The sequence below is a fragment of the Andrographis paniculata genome, unplaced genomic scaffold (assembly GCF_009805555.1).
Source record: "Andrographis paniculata isolate CXL003 unplaced genomic scaffold, ASM980555v1 Contig61END, whole genome shotgun sequence".
Classification (NCBI taxonomy): domain Eukaryota; kingdom Viridiplantae; phylum Streptophyta; class Magnoliopsida; order Lamiales; family Acanthaceae; genus Andrographis; species Andrographis paniculata.
The window spans coordinates 1,563,228-1,579,062 of NW_026137597.1; the positions used below are offsets into that span (position 1 = coordinate 1,563,228).

General features: G+C 32.9%; 1 protein-coding gene across 2 annotated transcripts; it reads left to right on the forward strand.

Moving 5' to 3' along the window:
• Positions 1-4,627: 4,627 nt before the first annotated feature.
• LOC127260360 (uncharacterized) lies at positions 4,628-12,387 on the forward strand. Of its 2 annotated transcripts, none has more exons than XM_051288086.1 (6): positions 4,628-4,829; positions 6,185-6,445; positions 6,536-6,620; positions 7,419-7,527; positions 7,811-7,899; positions 12,249-12,387. In XM_051288086.1, exons 1-5 carry the CDS (start codon positions 4,806-4,808, stop codon positions 7,896-7,898), a joined length of 567 nt encoding a protein of 188 aa, XP_051144043.1. In that variant the 5' UTR covers positions 4,628-4,805; the 3' UTR covers position 7,899; positions 12,249-12,387. The 2 variants fall into 2 exon arrangements, with proteins under 2 accessions (XP_051144043.1, XP_051144044.1); XM_051288087.1 differs by lacking the exon at positions 12,249-12,387 and adding an exon at positions 10,070-10,213.
• The last annotated feature ends 3,448 nt before the right edge of the window (positions 12,388-15,835 follow it).

Sequence of the window (15,835 nt, forward strand, 5' to 3'; positions counted from 1 at the left end):
ACAATTTCAAAAAATGCATTGACAAATATGCCATTGTGTCAGACAAATATCTTCAGAAAAAATAATTAATCTGCTAGAGGCCTTGTTCCGTACCGTTTAATAAATGATTAAAGTATACTCCACTTCCTTATTCAACTTGTGTCGTCCCATTTGTTTTTATTTACGTAGTATATTAAAAAATATATTATTCTCTTCCTCCTTTAAATTTATTTTTTTTTATTTAAATTTATTTTTGTTTTCTTTTTCTAAAAAAAATACCACTTTTTTTAACAAAAAAAAATAAAATAAAAATTTCTATTTTTACATATTTTTTTTAAAATTCGTGTCTGATCAAATGAGCACACAATTGGATAACGAAGAAAATATTATATTAGTACGTGAATTTGTATAAAATAAAACATATTTAAAATACTTTTAATTTAATCGAATAAAGAGTAAAGAATATGTTTTATTTATATTTTAAATACAAATTGATACTATTTAAATTTTAATAAAAATATATTAAATTTTTAATATAAAATATTATATTAAAATATTATTTAAATCAAAATTTAAATTTAAACCAAATCAAAATAAACTTAAAGTGTTATAATAATTTAGTAAATATAAACAAGAATACAGATATATTGATCTTTTACATGTTAAAAAAACAGTGACAGAACACCAATGTTCGTGCAGGAAATGACAAGGACAAACCACCAAATTCACCCTCCTAAAGCAAAAGCAATAGCTCTTGTAATTGATGTTTCACACCACCTTGAATGCATCTTGTGTCAGAAGTCATCGATTATACTGTGCACGTTTTACATGTTCGTACGATTTTAAACATCTCATTTAATTTTTACGTATTAATATTTAAATATTAATTATTATATCAAAATATAATATAAATTAAAAAAAATTGTAAAAATACTTCTATGATATAAAGATATTTGTAAAAAATATTATATAAATATAAATATATTTTTAATATTAAATACAATAACACAAAAGTAAATATAATCTTTAGAAACAAACTGCGACTATTTTTTTTCTCACATACACATATCATCTCTTTTTATCTCTCTTGGTTAATGACTTGCAATTAAAAAGCTATTGTGTATTTTTGACATCGAGAGAGAGCTAGTACAAAATAAAATTGAAAATATAAATAAATATTTGATTGTTTTTTTTTTTTTTTTATGTTTTGTTCGTTTATTGATTTAATTTGATATTTTATAAATAATTCATATGTAGTTTTATTGAATAACATAAAAGTAAAAGGAATAAAAATTGTGGCTTTGTTTGCTCTTCAATTTTTTTCGACATTACACCAAATATATATATTTTATCTTATTATAAAAGTCAATATTTTATATAAAATTTTTATTTTTATATTATAGACACAATATTTTATACTTTACATAAAAAAAAAAAATCCAAACACTACTCTATCGTCGAGTAAGGGATGACATGGTGGTGTGGGGTTGGATTTGTGACCGTGAGGTCATACAATTTGTTATCTGATTTTTATAAAAATAAATGATTGATCAGTTATTTATTTATTTATTTTATTCAAAAAAAATTATTTAAGATCATTTGTATTTTTTATTTATATAAAATTTGCGTAATTTAAATCTTTATTTAAAACCAAATATTAGTTTTGGACCAAAAAATGGTGTTTTTGCAAACTTTACATTAACACAAAAAAGTTTCAAACAATAAATAAAATAAATCGTATTTTGTGTATTTTTACTAAAATACAAAGGGATGTTATATAATTTACCGAAAGTTTTTTCTTTTACACCACTAATTTGTTACCCATTTGTGTATATAGAACTACATATTTCATTCAAATTTATACTTCTTTCCTCCCAGCTAATTTTTTCTATTTAGCATAGGCTCAGAGTTTATGTATTATATAATTAGTAAATAATTAAGAAATGTATTAGCAAAAATAATTATAGATTAATATTAAAATGACTAAATAATTTAATTAAAATAAAAAATTATAAATTATTAATTTTAAAATGCGATTAAAATGTATAATTATATTTCAAAAGAAAATGACAAATTATATGGAACGAACGAAAATAGAAAAAATGGATAAATAAAAGTGGATAAATTAAATGGGATGGAGAGAGTAATATATAGTATTTTATTATTATAAAAAATATTTTTATTTTAGAAAAACTTATAGGAGCATTTATTATTATTTTTATTATCAATAATACTATTTTCTTCTAACCAAAAAATATATATTTACTTCTTGGACTGAATTTAAGAAATAATGGATTTGTTTTCTAACGTTTTTAGATTAATTGTTTTTTTTATGTGTGAAATACACAACTTTGTTAGTAATAAAAAAGTAATAAAAAATTATACTATTTTGTATTGAATGATCGATTTTTTCATGAGTGAATAATATATATATTATATTTGTTATACACAAAAAATAATAATAATAATAATAAAAATAAGGATAGCAAGATCTTAAAAGGAACTTAAACATGAAGTCGGGAGGAAAATGAGAAAAATTTGCTCTCAGGTCGGTTGGTCCGGTCTGTTGGTAAGCAGATCGGTTGGTCCACGGTCGGTTGGTTCAGTCGGTTGGTCCTCTGTCGGATAAGCAGGTCGGTTGGTCCTCGGTCGGATAGGCAGGTCGGTTGGTCCATAGTCGGATAGGCAGGTCGGAAGGTCCGCGGTCGGATAAGCAGGTCGGAAGGTCTGCAGTCGGATGAGATGGTTTGCAGTCATTTGGTTCGCAGTCGGTTGGTCCGCCATCGGTTAAGTCGGCCAATACGGAGTTTGGACCAAGCAAAGGTCTGTTAATCAGTCGCCTAATTAAGTGTACAGTAGTTCAGTCGCTTGGTTGGGGAGACCATTGAATCGTGTGGAGAGATCAGATGTTGGTCGCTTGTTGGGACTACCATTGAATTGTCTGGAGAGATTAGATGCTAGTCGCTTGATGGGACGACCAATAAATCGTTTGGTCTAGCGACCAGTTAGTTTATGAAATGGTCGGGCCAGTTGAGTTCTGGAACTGGTGGCAGCGTTTGGCGAGACAGTTAAAGACACGTGTCAATAAAAGAGGAATTAGTGGGCGATTGCTGTAACCAACCAGGCGACGGTTCTGAAACGTTTTCTTGAAGGAATATTTAAGGATGCAGATTTTTTATCTTCAATTATCTTCAATCGACATTAAATTCAAGAGAATTGCTTTTGGGGATCACCACTTTATTTTTCCAGTTTGTAGTTTTATTTTCCTATTTTATTTATGTATCCTACTGTATTTAAAGATTCTTAATGCACTAATTATATCAAATTCGAAGATAATTTTTTATTTTCGAATTTTACTTTTTATTATTGAAAAAATACATCAACAATATAAATGTATATGTACATTTGTATTTTTTAAATAATATTTATGAGAATTGTTCCATTACGAAATGCTATGCAAATAAACTGAATAATATTTTAATTCTAGCACATACTTAAAATAGTGTAAAAAAAATTTGCTCTTATTTTTTACTGTAAAATATGATATCAAATATGAGTATTTAATAATAATAATAAAAAAAAAGTAAGACATTTTAAATATTTATTTTTTAATTGGACAACTTATAATAAAATTATGTATATTTGTAAGTAAATGAAAGAAATAAAATACACCAATTCTTATCTATCTATATTAAAATCAGTATTATGAGCATATTTTTACAATCGAGTAGACATATAGAGTTTGTTTGTTGCGATTTTTTATAAAAATATATTTCTCCATTCGTTTCAAAACCACGTCAATATTTGAGATGAACACAAGAATTAATAAATATTAGTATTACAGTGACATTGAAGTAAACATGTAAAAAATTAGTTATCAAAAGTAAAAATAAAATTATTATTTTAAAACCGACAAAAATCCCAAAATAAAATTATAATTTTAAAACGAAATGGATAATTTTTGTAAAAGGTGAAAAGCTAGTCACAAAAAATATTAATACCTCCATCCCATAAAATCAGTATAATTTATCTTTTGCGTTACCGTAATTAACATTAAAAATATTTTTATATTTTGTATAATTTACTCTACAAATGTTATTGTATTTGTATTATAAAAGACTAATAGAAATATTTTGTCATTTTCTCTTGATTTGTAATGATATAATAATTAATAATCAAATATTAACATATCTATAGTACTTTAATGAGACGGGGAGGTAGTATTATAAATCAAATTTAAATTAAAATATCAAAATAAAATGAAAACCAAACCCTCATAAATTGGGTGTGTTTGTTTGGGTAATTATTCCCCAAATACACTATTCATTCCATTTTTTCAAAAAAAAAAAAAAATTTAAATTAAATATTTATTTTTTATATTATATTAAAAATCAATTTTACATTCAAAATATCACATCAACAACTATTTATATCACATTATACAACTATTTAAATTCAAAATTTTTACTATTTAAATCAAAATTCAAACTACCCAAACAAACACACCCTGAAAGTCACCCATGATAATGGGCTTTTTTTATTCAGATATTAAATTACAAAACTACCCCTCAAAAGTCAACCTAGCATCTGACAGCATTACCGGAGGGCAAATGCGTCAATAAATTCAAACAGCAGAAAAGCTCGTCTCCATCATCAATGTCGTGATCAGACGCTTTCCTGGTAGGCAGTTGGTAGCTGTTCAACTTCCCCCCACTCCTCATCTGCTATTCTTCACGAGTATACATTCATGCATAAACTGTATACCGGTGTTGATTCCAGGGTCATACCTCTGATTTAGGGAGATTTTCTGCGTCCTAGTTTCTGCAATGGCGGTCAATTCCGCCCAAGAGGTTAGATTTCAGATTTCCCCTCGGCATTTCGCTTTTGTTTATTTTTCTGTGAATACTGAGTTTATTATATTTGTTGTGGTTGTGGTTGTGGTTTCCAGAGTCAATTCTGCTCTTTAATTTGTTTGTTTGTGCTGATTTGGGGTGGGAAGTGGAGTCGCGTGGTTGGATGATATTCGCCTCAACGCTGCTTGATTTTTTTGGGAGATTTGATGTGACTTGTTTTCAGTATGTTTGTTTTTTTTTCAATGATTTGCTGATGATTATCCGTTGACCTAAATTACCGTAGCTTTTTTCGAATGCAGCAGATTGCAGAGGGTATAGCATTTTGACGATAGTGATTTTTCTACTTAGTTTAGCCTTTTCACCATTAATCTTCTTCTTTTGTCCGTTTTAGTTGTGAAGAAAGGAATCCACCCCACTAGTATGAACTTTACTCACTTCTTTAGCGGTGGTAAACTTTGTTTTTGTATACGCCGGAGCATTGGATGAGCAGTTTTCGATTTTAGGTTTGAGCAGTTTTTGCTGAATCTCTGCTTTCTCTGTCTCTTCTATGGCTCTTCCAATAGGACTTGAGGTTCATACAGGATGAAGTATTTTCATACTTAGTCGCATTGATGACCATTTGCAGAACTGTAAAGGTTTTTGTGTATGATGTGCATATTGGCTGGAAAAAACTTCGGCGAGCTGTTGCTTAAGAAATTTAGCTATTTGCAATACACGATACGGTACATTAATTAGCATTGGATATTTGTTAGAAATCCCTAGACTAAATGTTTGAAATCATTCCATCTCTATGAAAGATAATTAGCATATATATTGGTTTGGGCCTCTGCCCTTGTGCTCAGACTTGACCTCTGATGGTTCAGGCCTATCATGAACTCGTTTATCGGTTTCTAGAGCTTACCTGTTTTCTTTCTGTACATTAATAATAGCTTTGCATGCCCGGACCCTAATTTGTGGAACATTTTTGCATTCATAGTTTGGGCAGAATGATTTAATTTGGAGTTTATAGTTGGTTTCCTCCTCAATATGACTATGCCTTGTGGAATTCTCATGAAGCCTCATTTGCACCAGAAGAGGCATGTTGCCAAATTCGATAATGTTTTACATTTAAGACCTTTTTAATGGAGTCTCTGTATAATTTAATTGGACTGAAGGCCCTCGTGCATTTTCTTTAGTTTTATGCCCTAATTACTTTAGCTCATGCTGATAGAATTTATTCATATACCAACTGCCCTCATGCAACACTTTTTGTTTCCTAGTCTTGATTCACCCGAAATTTTAGAGCACATTTTCTTAGCAGAGTCCACATTTTCATTAATCTCATTATGTATGGCTTATTTCATTCTTCTCAGTGCCCAAATGCCCATGGTGTTGCAATCTTGCTTGGTGTTGAGCATATCACAAACGCCAGCTATGTTGATGTCCTTAACACGATGAAAAGCAGCACATGCTCAAACACTGAACTTAAGTCACAAAACAATACCAACGAAAAGGTCGTCAAAGCAGATTCTTATGTGCTGTGCAGCCCAGATATTGATATTGAGAAGGGAGAGAAAGATTCTACCGTTATTGAAGAATCGGCAGCAAATTGGAAATCCGATGATTACTTAGATGTATGTGTCTACATTGCTATTATTTTATGATTAATCCTTTCCTATCAGAGATGAACTTTTGTTAATATGACACTGAATCCTGCTTGTCAGAGAGAGGCTTGCTTACAAATCGGAGGGAAATTTGTTCAGCTATTGATGAGCTTTGGTTGGGACTTGCCCAAGTTCACTTTGAGAGGTAACTAAAAAGCCAGAACCTTTTTTCGCTTGGCTTTCTTAGTGAAATAGCATGTTGCAGTGCTTGGGACCTTTTTTTCTTGTTATTTAGTTTACATCGTCATGCTGTCAAATCAGTTTGAAGATTTGTGTATAATTATTTTACATTGTATACCTCTATAAAAAAAGATCCTGCACAAACCACATATTTTGCCTATGTACACCTCCGATCCGGATGATTAGCTTGATAATAGAATATGAAAAGAAATAGAATAAGCTTGCACAATGACAAGATAACTTTAATCATATGCTTCTTGTACTGTGATGCTTAATTAATGATGGCGATAGGTTTGGTGCTACTCAACCCACCCCCATGCCAAATAGTTGAATCTTAGGTTTGCCTAACTGAAAAGTATAAAATACAATAATAAGAACAACTTGAGGACTTCAAATCTGGGTTGGGCCTCGTGATTATCTTTGTACTAACGGATATTGGGGAGGCTTGATAAAGATATGATAGATTACTCTAAAGGTGCGGCTGATCTGAACTGGTGTGTTTAGTTTTAGAGTAGGGTAAGGATTGAAACAAGTGAGGATATTCTTGGTACTATAAACAAAACCAAAATTGATAGGGTTGTATTTGCATGATTTCATTATGATTTAAGGTGTCATTCATTCATTCATTTAGCTTGTTTTCATTGTTTGAGGCCACAATAATAAAATTGTTGGGATACATCCCCATGGACTATTTCTTTCATCACATATATATATTATATTGTTCGATACATGGTTTAAGAGACATGCTTTGAATGTGTATCAGATAAGTTTGCGGCCGAGAGAGTTTATGAAACGCCTACCCACAGAATGCGGAAATACAAACGATACCCCTCGTTCAATTCGAGAAGAGTGCTTCTCCTCTTCTCAATCTTGTAAGTTCAATTCAGAAAAATTCATTTTATTTTTTTCTTCTCAATATTCAGATAGGATTTTATCATTTAGGTAGGGGGGTTTGAATGCAGCAAAGCAGCAGCGTCTTTTGCTAATTAAAATCAGAAATTGGCTTTGTTAGTTTCTGGGAAATGGTTCTTCATGTATATATGTATTTTTATTTTTTATTTTTTATTTTTTTATTTTTAAACAGTGAATTACATATATTGATCTCTAGTTTATTACTATTATAAACTAAAGTAAAAGGGCTGTATGATTTCTCAGGTCCAGTTTGGGAACAATGATTTTAATCTATTTGACACTAAGAGTGAGGGTGCAGATCAACAACGATGGCTCTGCTAATAATGTATGAGGTGAGTAGTCTTTGTATTCATTCAATTAAAAGTTTCTTGATGGGATGTGTGAGTACTCTGTATATTTTATTTGATCAACACATGGAATGGATTGGAAATGGAACTAATTTGGCAATCAATAATAAATGCTTACATTATATTTTAGGAGAAAATAACATCTCAATCAAATAAGTTCATAATATTTAATTATGCATACACATCACTTTTTATACAATAAATATTAATTATTAATACAAAATTTGTTTAAAATAGGAGATATTGTGTAAATATTTTGCGTATAAATGACGTCACGCCATAAAATATATCAATCTGAAGTTTCATTAATAAAGATTCAATCGAAAATGAATCAACATATAAATTTTATGGAGAAATGAAGCAATGTAATCAATTTCCTCAAGAAACAAAATAATATCCCAAATAAAAGTAAATGTTATAAAATATTTGCTTTGACATGTGACGTTATTCGATGAAAAAATTAGAGTTATTTATTCCCTATGAATAGAAGGCTGGAGATTTTGGTGACAGCGTGGCAGGGGAAGCATGGGGCGATTCGGGTTGAGTTCGAGGTTCGGTCTAGGAATTTCTTGACACTCTTGAGAACTCGTTCCTACAATTTTACTCGCAATTTCAAAGCACGCTAGAAAGTAAGAACATTAAGGGATGTACCCGACAAAGTAAAGGGTCCTCCCCTATATATATATATATATATATATATAGATATTCTAACAAACCGGGCCTAATACAAGCTAAAGTGTATAAACACTCGGATAAATTCTATCCATACAAATACGGATAAAGGTAGCTATATAAAAAAATACGGATAAACTATCTCTAATGGATAGACGCTAACTCGGAGGGCGATCTCAGTAATTCTAGAATATTTTGGAATATTCTTGGAAATTTTGGAACATTCTGGAACATTATGGGAGGTTCCGGAATGTCCCGAAGGGTTTCCGTTAGCCTCTTTGTGTTTGCGCGCCGCAGCGCTCCTCGACATTCCTCGGTCAATGTTTCGGTCCGGGACATCTCTCCCATTCGAACTAGGCATTGCCCTCAATGCCTCCAATTCTCGGACAAGCTCCTCAAACTGCCATAAGTCTTTCGCCTGCTCCCAACTCATCTCGGACTCGGGTAGTCCATGCCATCTGACCAAGTACTCCGTCGATGGTGGTCTATTCTTGTGTTAAATATGGATGACAATGGATCCGAGTAGACCCGAGACCCGACTCGGACCCGACCCATTTATTTGGGGTCGGGTCCAAATATTCAGGTCTAGGGTCAGGTTTGGGTCCGAATCAAAATTTTTTTTTAAGGGTCGGGTCTGGTCCAGGGTCCGAGCATGGACCCGACCCGGACCCGACCCGGACCCGACCCGCCATTTAATTAAAAAAAAATTGAATTATATTGTGTTTTTCCTCACAAAACCTAGCAGCACCCCCTCTTTATTTATTCTCACGCAGCCCCCTCCCCTCTTTTATTCGCACACAGCCCCTCCCCATGTAGGCAGGACACCATCACGGCAAGTTCTTGGTCGATTTATTTCTTCTTCTTCATCTAATCCATTCTCCAACTCAATTTTCCATCATTAAGCACTGTTGTTTTTTTTATAAGGGTATTGTGTAATTTTACTTATTAATGTTGGTGTGTGAGATTTTTTTTTTCTATTATTTGTTGGATTTTTTAAACAAAAAAATTAAAAGTAAATGAATGAAAAAATAACTTTTTTTTGTTTAGTTTTAGTTCTAAATTGCAGCAACGATTGTTAAGAAGAAATTTTTGTTCAGGTTGAATTCGAAATCCAGGGTGGTGATTGAATTTTTTTTATTTGTCGGTTGATTCAAAACGGAATTAAGATGATGGTGTTTTATTTATTTATTTATTTATTATTATTGTTATTATTGTTATTATCATTATTATTGTGAAAATTTTCTTTCGTTGCTCTACTTGTTGTTACTGTCCGTTTACAATAGTACATTTAATAAAAATAAAATTGATATTTTGATAGTTCGTAATGTTATTAATTTATTTGGTATAAAAATTAGAAATTAATTCAAATGCAGTGTTTCCTGATGTCTTGTCCGCTGCTATGCAATTTTTTATTTATTTATTTATTTTTTTAACTTAATTGATAATTCATAGTTCTCAAGTGCATTATTTTGTTATTTTGTAGATGGATTCGGAAGGAGCTGACAATTCTATTCCATCGGTTAGCAGTATTTAGGAAAATATGAATACACAAGAAACTCCGGAAGAAAATACTAACAATGATAGTTTGGAAACTAATGACTCCACCGATTGTAAATGAAAAAAGACATCAGAATGGTAGGATCATTTTGAAAGAAAAAAGATTGATGATATGATATATGCAGAATGCAACTACTGCAAAACCCGTCTCAAAGCACCAAGTGGTTATAAAACGACAAATTTGAAGAAGCATTTTGAAAAAGTATGTAAAAAAAAGACTAAGGAAAATAGACATTCGACAAAGTGTTATGATGATGGGAAGCAAAAAACTTGGTGGAGGTCAAACACTTGAAACCCGTGTGTTTAATCAAGAAGATTTAAGGTACGATCTTGCAATAATGGTGATTTTGCATGATTATCCATTGACAATGGTCAATCATATTGGTTTTCGAAGATTTGTTGGTAATCTTCAGCCATGTTTTAACATGATTACAAGAAACACTTTGAAATGTGACATTTTTAAGATTTATGAGGTTGAAAAAAACAAGTGTTATGAGATATTGGACAAGCTTAATAGTCGAATTGCTATCACAACGGACATGTGGACATCAAACAATAATAAGAAAGGATTTATGTCAATTATTGGACATTATATTAATGACTCTTGGACTTTGAAGAATGTTATTTTGAGGTATATTTACTTAAAAATAATTTTTTATTTTGGTATTTTTGTATTTTTGTTGTATAGATAATTGAAACTTACGAACAATTCTTTTATTTCATAAGTTTGTTTATGTACCGTCTCCTCATACCGTCGAAGTCCTATCAAATGTCCTCATTTTGTCTTTGATGGACTGGAATATTGATAGGAAAGTATCAACTATTACGGTTGATAATTGTATTACCAATGATTCGATGATTCAACAAATTTTGGGGAAACTATCATCAAAAGATATGTTGATGGATGAAAATGTACTTCATATGCATTGCTCTGCATATTTTAAATTTGATTTTTAGAGATGGGTTGAAAATAATTAGTGGTGCAATTGAAAAAGTGCGTGATAGTGTGATTTATTGGACTGCTTCACCTTCTAGAATTGAGAAATTTGAAGAAGCTGCTCGTCAATTGCATATTAATTGTTCTAGAAGGTTAGTTCTGGATTGCAAAACTCGTTGGAACTCAACTTATTTGATGTTAGAAACGGCTATTATTTATAAAGATGTGTTCCCACGACTTAAATGCTGAAAGAGAAATTACAGTAATGAGCCAAGTAATGAGGATTGAAAAATTGCAATTGAAATATGTGGAAAGTTGAAGATTTTCTATCAGGTGACAGTTGTTTTCTGGAACTCTTTATCCTACATCAAATTTTTATTTTGTTCATATATGTGAGATAAAATCAAAATTAGATGAATGAGTGAACAATTCAAATGTGTTGGTTCAAGAAATGACGAAAAAATGCTTGCAGAGTATGAAAAATATTGAAGTGATTGTCATATCATGTTGGGGGTTGTTGATGTATTGGATCATAGGTACAAGTTGAATTTTATTTTAATCTGATATATGGTGATGAAGCTGAGATCAAAGTTAATCAAGTTCGTCAAAATTGTTATGATTTGTTGATTGATTATCAATCTAGAGCCATGTCTTCTACGGATATGAGCTCGGTGGTTGATGTTGGAATGCTGGATTTGGGGGGTGCGATGACTCGCAATGTTGTTTCTGCTAATGCATTTGATCTAGATCCATTGAAGAAGTATGATCAATTTGTGGCAAGTATGAATGATTCTTTTAGGATTTCTATAATGTCGGAGTTGGATATTTATTTGGAAGAAAGTGTTTTACCGAGGACACAAAATTTTGATATATTAGGTTGGTGGAAGACGAATGGAGTCAAGTACCCTTACTTACAAAATATGACAAAGGATATTTTGGCTATTCCGGTTTCTACGGTTGCTTCCGAATCTACGTTCAGTAATAGTGGAAGAATTATTAACCCTCATCGTAGTAGACTTAATCCTTATGCTTTGGAAGCATTAGTAAGTGCTCGAAATTGGTTATGGAATGAAGCAAATTGTAAGTTAATTTTAATATATTTTTCATTAATATATTTATATTTTATTATATTGTAAGACTTATATTATTTGTTGATTTATTATTTTAGGTGGCAATTTGACTTCCGGATGCTCAAAAGCATTTGACGATGAAGAAGAAGATGGCGATGAACAATGAAGATTGTTGTTATTTTACGTTGTGATTGATGACTTGTGTTAATGTGTTTAGATTTTTTACGATGAATGCATAAAAGATTACATGTTTGGTTATTATAAATCATAATATGCAATATTTAGTTTTATTTTTTTTTTGGATTGAATTATTACTGTTGTTGTTGCTCATTATTTGTTGTTATTTTTTTTTAATTGTTTGAAAAAAAATAGATAATTGTTTAGGCGGGTCTGGGTCCGGGTCCGGGTGTAACACCCCGGCCGGCTCAAACCAAAGCGTCACCGCCACGCCACACCGTAAGGCTCATTCATCAACCAACTAGCCCTACGTTGTGGCGCTAAGGCTAAAATAACAATTACAAAACAACTATTTAGAGATTTAGAATTAAAGCACACTCTGGCTTATCATTTAAATAAATAAAGTTCGAGTCAAAAACACAAGTTGGAAATAGTTCTTAAACATTAATAATGGATTTCAAAAATATTTTAGAAGATAAAGTAGTTATAGTTCCTCCCGGTGGATCATATGACGTGGATGCATCATTTAGGTATAACGGAAACATGATCACCTACGAAAAGGTTGTAAGAAGAGGGTCAACACAACGGTTGAGTAAGCGCAATTAATCGAAGATAAATTAATACTGTATAATGCCACAAAATCATTTGAAGAAGTTAATTTGAATAAGATACACATAGCACATAAGGATAACTCACACACACGAGTCTTTTAGCGCCTCCCTTATATCTCATTTTCATTATCAAATAATAGTGACGAGCACATCACGAAGAAAACTCCACTAGGCCTTAATCAGGGCCGGCTCGACCCGGTTTTCCAACCTTATTACTTCGTATATGTTACATAGTTTCACATAACAAACATAGGGTCACAACCCTCAAGGAAAACTCCACAATGTGTACATAAGGGTTCTAAACCCAAAGTACACGTAAATCAATTTATTATTAGTTTGCGAGGGGCGCCATACGGCCCACAACCCTCTAGTCTCCAATATAACATATCAAGAGGGGATTGTACGCAATCCAACCCTCCATCACGGATGACGGTCCAAAGACCTTTTTCATCGTGAATGACAGACACCTCAGAATCACCCAAAAAGGGAACCCACCATCTCGATCCTTCGACCTAGCCCATTCGGGATCTAGTTCAAGGTTAGCTAGTTATCCTAAAATACCGGTATACCCTCACGTGTTTGCAAGGCACAGAGGTGGAAGGCTATGCCTTATCATCGAAACAATCGACGAGTTGATCGGACTCAACGGGTAGTTTCAATTACCAATTTGACCAAATACTCAACATTCTCTTAGGCAAATTTCAAAAAGAGAACTGTAAACTCAAAACATTTCAATTGTCAATATTTAACCAAACAAAAGTAGGATATTAGACCCAACAAGATCGTTATAATCTCACTTTATTTTGCCAAATAAACATTCGAAAAATATTTCAATCACAATAGGCATGATCTAACTCCAAAATTCATAATATTTAAATATAATCGTAAATCTTTTTCAAAAACTATAATTAGGTTAGGAAAAAACAAGGGTTTTAAACCCATCCCATAAATTCTATGATTTTCAATTTAAAATATGATAATAATCTTCACATAAGCCTTAGATGATATTATAATCAATTTTCTAGAAGAAATTGACAAAACTTAACACTTTTAGAGCAAACCCATTTGACAATAATTTTGAAAAAAATATCAATAGAAAGGGTTTAGGGATTAGAACGTATCATCTATCTAAGATTAATCTCATTTACCTTAAGAAAATAGACCAAAAGGAAGAGTTTTGGAGAAGAAGAATTCCAAGGAAAAAAAAGGGAGGGGCTGGACGGCGTGGCTGCTTCTTTTTATTTTATTTTACTAAACATAAAACACTTGGACTCATCCTCTCTCTCTCTATATATATAGACACTCTAACCTGGATATGCTATATTTTAACAAACTATGAATACACTATATCTTATCAAATTCACACTTGGATATGATATATCTTAACAAACTATGGATAAAGATATCTAAATCAAGAGATACGTATAAACTAAATCTAGTTTATTATTTATTTTACCCCAAACTCAATTTTACTCCTAATTTAAAGCTAATTCTTTAATTTCTTACACCAAAAGTCCAAAATAAATTAGGCCTAAAATAATATTGTCCGACTCCGGCGTCGAACTCCGGAAAGTTCCGGCGAACTTTCGGCGAGTATTTTTACGGGGTATTACACCGGGTCCTGTTTATATTTAAAATTCTGAAAATATCGGGTTTGTCGGGTCCATTCGGGTAGTTTCGGGTCGAGTCCGGGTCCAATCGGGTCTGATCCGAGTCCTGGGTCCATATATATTTTTTTGGGTCGGGTCTTGGGTCTGGTTAGACCCGATCCAGACCCGACCCGTTTCCATCCCTAGTGTCAAACCACCCTATCAGTAACAATCTCTTCGTCCGCTTTGCCGTACGCCGTCCGCATGCCTAGGGGTGTTCTTCTCGGTTCATTCCGACTCGGATCCTGAACATCCCCGCGATAGGGCTTTAATAGACTGACGCGGAACATCGGGTGGAGTTGGGATAGGGCTTCTGGAAGCTCGACCTTGTATGCCACCTCGTCAACCCTCTTTCGCACCAGGAATGGGCCTTCGTATCTTTGCATCAAGCTCTAGTGCACCCCTCGAACACAACCGTGTGGGTATAGCTTTACAAACACTATGTCCCCTTCTTTGAATTCCTGAAACACCCTCTTCTTGTTGGCCCACTTCTTCATTCTTTTATCTAACTTCTCCAAGTAAAGTCGGGCCACTTCTGCACAATCTTGCCAACACTTGGCAAAATAGAACGTTAGTGGGCTTGGGCCTTTGTATGTTCCCACTAAATCCTTTGGTGTTATAGGTTGGAAACCAAGAACTATCTTGAATGGATTCTTTTTTGTACTCTCGTTCTTCTGCAAATTAAAACAAAATTGTGCAACATCGAGGAGAGAAGCCCAATTCAATTGATTTACCGTGACATAGTGCCGAAGGTACACTTCCAACACAGGATTGACACGTTTCGTCTGTCCGTCAGTCTGGAGGTGCATCGTCGTGGACATCTTCAACTCTGACACCAATAACCGAAAAAGCTCCATCCAAAACCTTCTGGTGAACCGGGAGTCTCGGTCACTGACAATGCTTGTCGGCAAGCCCCAACGATATGATCCATAAATAGCTTGGCCGTCGTTTCTGCCGTACACTTCTTTGGCGCGGGTATGAACTTCGCGTACTTTGACAACTGATCGACCACCACAAGGATACTCATGCAGCCATGGACTTTGAAAACTCAACAATAAAGTCCATAGAGATGCTCTCCCATATTCTCCCAGGTATCGCAAAGGCTGCAGCAATCCTGCAGGTGGGTGGTTCTCCACCTTATTCTGTTGACAAATAAGACACATCCTGACATATTCCTTCACGTCCCCCTTCATGCCCGGCCAACAGTAGCGTTCTCGGAAGAGGGCCAAAGTCCTCTGAACATTTGGG